This window comes from Lepisosteus platostomus, chromosome 1, assembly GCF_059453375.1.
Source record: "Lepisosteus platostomus isolate fLepPlt1 chromosome 1, fLepPlt1.hap1, whole genome shotgun sequence".
NCBI lineage: Eukaryota > Metazoa > Chordata > Actinopteri > Semionotiformes > Lepisosteidae > Lepisosteus > Lepisosteus platostomus.
The window spans coordinates 50,020,972-50,026,971 of record NC_142611.1 but is presented as its reverse complement, the minus strand read 5'-3'; the positions used below and the strand labels follow the sequence as shown (position 1 = coordinate 50,026,971).

Here is a 6,000-nt window from a genome sequence, read left to right as displayed (position 1 = left end):
CATAATTATAAAAGAAAGTATCAAAATAAAGTAATGAATTAATAAAAATGTATAGACTTAGCTTCTTTGAAATTTTATGGGGAATACAAAGGTAACAATGCTTTAGCTTTCTTTATTATCCTGTGTCTTATCACATTTCAAAGGTTTTATAAAAAGATGCTTTTTTAGTGGATTAAATAAAAAAATATCACTGGTCAAGGGGCTTATTGGATTTAGATTAAAAAAACAGGTGTATTTAAAATGGTACAATTTGAGAAAATGTTAAAGCAGTAATTCACTGTTTCAACACCATTCAAATAAATTTTGTCCTGGCGTCATTACTGCCAGCAGCCATATCACTCTGCAACTCACAACTGGCAGCCCAGGTGTGAGCCTGGTCAGTACCTGGATGAGAGACCTCCTCGGAAAAACTAAGGTTGCTCTTGGAAGAGGTGTTAGTGGGGCCAGCAGGGGGCGCTCACCGTGCTGTCCATGTGGGTCCTAATGCCCCAGTATAGTGATGGGGACACTATACTGTAAACAGGTGCCGTCCTTCGGATAAGATGTAAAACCGTGGTCCTGACTCTCTGTGGTCATTAAAAATCCCAGGGCGTTTCTCGAAAAGAGTAGGGGTGTAACCCTGACGTCCTGGCCAAATTTCCCCATCCCTTACCGATCATGGCCTCCTAATAATCTTCATCTAGGAATTAGCTTCATTACTCTGCTCTCCTCCCCACTGATAGCTGGTGTGTGGGGAGCGTTCTGGCGCACTATGGCTGTCGTCACACCATCCAGGTGGGGCTGCACATTGGTGGTGGTGGAAGGGAGACCCCATTACCTATAAAGTGCTTAGAGTAAGGTGGAGTGTCCAGAAAAGTGCTATATAAGTGTAAGCAATTATTATATCTATACTTTCTTTCAAATATCATACTTCAATTTCCAATTCCACAGATAAGCCTAGAATTACTGTGGGCAAATGATGGCTGAATTTGTTTTTATACACCTCTCCTGATACGTACCTTTCAAGAGTTATATCCCCAAAATATATATTTAGTAAATTCTTTAATTTACTATATATATATATGATGCATGATTTGTAATTAAAATGGGAAATCACTGAAAGTGCTGAATACTTTTTGCAAGGCAATGTATGGACCACTTTAAGTGTTTTGCTCTAAAAAGCAATTGTACTGTATATCAGCAGTATAGTTAAGAGAGTCAAAGAAAATGGCCAAATCTGTTCCTTTGTTCTTTTTCTTTAAGATGGTGTATTATGTGCTTGAGAATAAGGTACCTTACTGTATATTTCTGACATTTAGCATGTTCTAAGAGAATTATACATGTAAAATCATAAATCGGTCAATGGTGTGTCCAGGTTCATTTTCCAAGCAAAACATTCATATTACTGTGGTTATAATCCTATTAATAAAAGGACTCGATGATTCATTCACTTTTGATCATTCAGCAAGCTTATAGCTGCCTTACAGAACAGTTAAATATTGCATCTCTTAAAGACTCAAGCGTCAGATGTTGTCTTGTGAATTTGAATAAGAACACAAAATATTGACAATTTTTAAGATTTTCTTCAGAGCTCCATTCAAAGCTGGTCTCTCACTTGTCAGTTTTGTTCCTTGCCCAGCAGAAGTTGGTCTTACAAATAGCTCATTCCAATTCATCACTAAGAACAGAAGTAGGAAACATATGACTTGAATCTGAATATTCTCTCGGGACAGTCAAAAGGAAAATGAATGAAAAAGGAAAACAGCAATTTATTTTTATTAAACAACCTTGATTAGCAATTTTACATGAACAATCTTTCCTATAATCTACCAATATAAACATGCATAAGTATTTTCTAAAACTGTCTTCTACAATTCCAATACTAAACTGACTTAACAGATCAGAAGCAGCAGGCTTTCTGAAATCATAAAGGGAGGTTTATCTAGGAATGCGCAGTTTGAATAGCATTAGTTAGTCCCAGCCAAAGTAACACCTTTAAATGCAAATCAAAGTTTTAGATGTCCTAATCTGTATTTAAAAAAACAGTGCTGCAGTTCATCACCAGTAAGGTAAATCTGCTGATGGACTTACCATCTGAATAAAAAAGGGCAGAAGCACTTGGAATTAAGATGAGCCTCTACTCACAACACTAATGAAACTAATTTCTTAATGTTCACTGAAAAAAAAGTCCTTTAACAGTATAAGTCCCCACAATCAAAACATGAATGTCACTTTCAAATCTTATTGTTTCAGGATTCTTCTCATTACAGAAACTCCAGGGGGATTAAGCGATATTTGCTCTTTGGTCATAAGAAACAATGGCATCTGTGTGCAGCTTGGACTCCGGAGAGACTGGGGCTCACTGCCATCGTGCTCTCAGACCAGGCTGGGTTGTCTCCACACCCTATACATCCTGCAGTTCTGCTTCTCTGCAAGTCTACATGATGTAGACTTTCTCAGCCTGGGAGAAGCTGAAGACTTCTTTGGTTCTTGGGCAGATCACTTTGTCATCTTGACGAATGGAAAGGAGGGACTGAAGAACACGACAAAACATTTAAGAAACAGATTAGATTTTCAGTACAATTCCCGGGCACAGAACTGAATTCTTGATGGTTTATGTCTATCTGGTACCAAGGCAGGAACATTTCACAGTAAGAAAAAACCGACAAATAGGTGGCACACTCAAGTGAAAATAACACATACTTACATTATATCCGTAAACATAGCCATTGGGAAGCATCATTGGGGGATTGTTTTCATTCATCACTTCCCCCGAGATTTTACACACTAGTCTGGAGTTGGCACAGTGGGCCATGGGTAACGGCTGGGCTAGCTTGTTCAGAGACTTGCTGCAGACAGGGCAGTCCGGATTTTTTGAAGTTCCATCTTCCTTATAGCACTGTCTGTGAGCCACGTGATTTAAGGAATAACACATTTTATAATGCTAATTTAGGATGTGAAATATTATCTAGATATTGTAATACTAAGCATGTCATATAGAATCCCTTGACAGAATTAAGAAGCCCATTTATAAATACTTCTATATGTTTATTGTGGGATTGCTAATGCTTTTTTGTTTTGCGTTCCACACTTTGTGTGGAATCCCAGGGTGTTTCTCGAAAAGAGGGGGAGGTATAATAATCCCTATCTATGAATTAGCTTCATCAATCTGCTCTCCTCCCCACTGTTAGCTGATGTGTGGTGAGCGTTCTGGTGCACTATGGCTGCTGTCGCATCATCCAGGTGGGTGCTGCACATTGGTGGTGAAGGAGAGTCCCCATTACCTGTAAAGTGCTTTGAATGTAGTGTCCAGAAAAGCGCCATAGAAGTATAAGCAATTATCAGAAATGCAAGAGACTGAAAAGGATACGGTGTTTTGATTGCAGAGAGTCCTGCCTGAAGAGTGATGGTGAACACAGAGTTGTTGCCAAGCTGATGTAATCTGTAGTTATCATATCTGAACTGTTGAATAAGCATCTTCCAGCGAGCCGGGTCCAAGAGGTCCTTTGAAGACAGGAATACATCTTTGAATTTTACTGAACAACAGTTATGTTCCCTTCTCACTGCTGAACATATTGCCAAACAGGATTCTGCTGAAAAAAAAAAAACGCTACTATAGCAATCAAACTCTCAGAAAAGAAAATATAATGCGATAGTAGCAACAGAAGATCTTGAAGAAGATTTTGAATTCTACTTAATATGTCAGGTGTACATTATCCAGTGTTAATGTAATTAACACCATAAATAAAAAGCTGCATCCTCCTTATCAAAATTTTAATTACCCACTTCTTCTCAATGAAGTCACTTTTAACATTTTTAACAGTTTGGCTCATCTGGCCTGTTTCATAGTTACCAACTAATTGATGCACGAATCTCAACCAGACATTTCGACTTCAAAAACGTAGAGTTGCTTATTCCATACTTTGTTTTTTCTTCAAACCATCATTTTTGTATATTAAGCATTTTTTTCCCCTCTGAACACTGAATTGACATGAATCTTTTCAATGTTGGAGTTTATGTTGTGTAGCAATACAGAATTGGTTGCTAATGTTCTGTATGCCTTTCTTGCCTTCAGTAGCATTACAAATATAATTGATGGACCAGGTAAAGCATAAAACGTCTAATCTATATAGAAAGACTTACCCTCCAAGATTACACTCAGTATTCTAGCACCTAGCAACAAAGGATGCAGCCAATAGCAGACAGCTTTGAAATGATCTAATTCAACTAGCAGAATAATGTTGGCACCTGCTCGCTGCACACACAAGTGATTAAACCAGCTGTGTAACTAACTTTATTACCACAGGAATATGACCTTCTAAACACCATCCAGTAATAAAATGTCAAAAATAGAATGTACAACCCTGCATTAAGTGATCCTCAGTAAATACCTTCCTACTAATCATACAGTCAAAACCCTAAGTACTGCATGGAGTTCTGGAACTTGACATGGATGTATTTAAAGATGGACGATTGCCTAATTCCAAGGCTAGAAGGCACCAATTTTGTTTATGAATTGAAAATAGCACAAATACATTAGTCTTATAGTAGATGAAAGCTCAGCATGGGTAAGATTAAGTCTCAAGTTCTTTTGGAAAACAAAGAATTTTGATGAAACATCACACAACGTGCCCAGTTGTGGTTAATACGCAGTGTTAATTTAGTCAATGTAAATGATGCCTAAAATGTTCATCAATGACTGGTTTTTAATTTTAGTTTACAAATGAGAAAGGGCTTGTGAAAATAATCCACAATGATTATTACTAAATTGCTTAGAATTTTTGATTGCATTAAGACAAGACAAAAAGACCCATTTGACTCAAACTCGTACTGAAATGAAATTCATCACATGAGGTTCACCGCTTGCACATTTACCTTCTGTCTGGCAAATAACAGGCTAGCACAACATGCAATATTATGGCATCAAAAGAGTTGGTTAATAATATACTAGTGAGTTAAATGAATGCCAAGTATACATTACTTGTCCTGTCCAGTAGTAATAATAGTTTCAAGTAACACATTCAGTAATTGCAAATTCAGTATTGATAGGAACCGCTACTGAATAAAATTGTAATAATTTTGCACTGAAACATTGAAAAAAGTAACTTTACAAAAAAAATTGATTTTCTTATTAGGAAAGACTCATATGATGTCTCTGAACAAGATTATTTATTAACAACAATTATTGCACTTTTTTTTCTTGTATTTGATATTTTACCTTTGTGGGGATCAATTCACTCTAGATTGTGCAACAAAGACTTACGCTTTTTGACAGAATCTTATTAGATGTGTTAAATGTTTTGTAGAAATACGTTTTTTACACCTTTATACATTATACAAATGAACTAAATTCCCCGATTAAAATGTGACAAAACCCAATTCTATTTTGGTTGACAAAAGGAAGACTAATTACAGTCAAAATGTAATTGACTAGACTAAATGTGGGTGACTAGAAAGTGACCAACAGACACTTTAGTTTACTAAGACTATGACTCAATCAAACATTGGTGACTAAATTAACACTGCTAATACCTGATATTCAATTAAATTCAAAATACTTTATTCATTCCCAAGAGGGACAATTTAAGATACTGATTATGTATCAAGTGACCTTAAACTGAATTGCCATTTACATTTTGTAAATCTTAGCTATTCTTGTTCTAGCTCCAGGCTGTTCTCTTTTGTCTTGAATGGTACAGCATGAAAGCTGTGGTCTTCTCTACACTAGCAGAAATGAAATAGAGAATCAGCAATGACACGAAGGGTCACTACGAACCCTTTCCACCCTGCCAGGACGTGTTACCTTGTATGGAGAAATGTGTGTATCGGAGGGAAATGCCAGCATTCCCATCACCTGTCGGACCTCATCCAGCTGGCCCCCCTCTGCCTGGCTGAAGTGTTTCCTTGCATGCCTGGGAAAAATAAAATACTTGGTTCATATTGTTCAAAAACCAGAGTGTATCCATGCAGACATTTGACCAGCACTAAAATGAAAATGTAACATCACTCAGATCATGACTC

The 6,000-nt window shown here is 37.0% G+C and overlaps 1 protein-coding gene across 2 annotated transcripts in view; it reads right to left on the bottom strand.

Annotated features, from left to right (window-relative positions):
- Positions 1-1,739: 1,739 nt before the first annotated feature.
- maea (macrophage erythroblast attacher, E3 ubiquitin ligase) overlaps positions 1,740-6,000 on the bottom strand; it is a 44,260-nt gene continuing 39,999 nt past the window's right edge. For both annotated transcript variants that reach the window (XM_088630959.1, XM_088630964.1), the window contains exons 6-9: positions 5,783-5,891; positions 3,350-3,483; positions 2,687-2,882; positions 1,740-2,512 (exon numbers count right to left, since the gene is read on the bottom strand). In XM_088630959.1, coding sequence (XP_088487085.1) covers positions 2,417-2,512; positions 2,687-2,882; positions 3,350-3,483; positions 5,783-5,891 — 535 coding nt within the window. In that variant the 3' untranslated portion in view covers positions 1,740-2,416. The remainder of the gene's footprint in view (positions 2,513-2,686; positions 2,883-3,349; positions 3,484-5,782; positions 5,892-6,000) is intronic.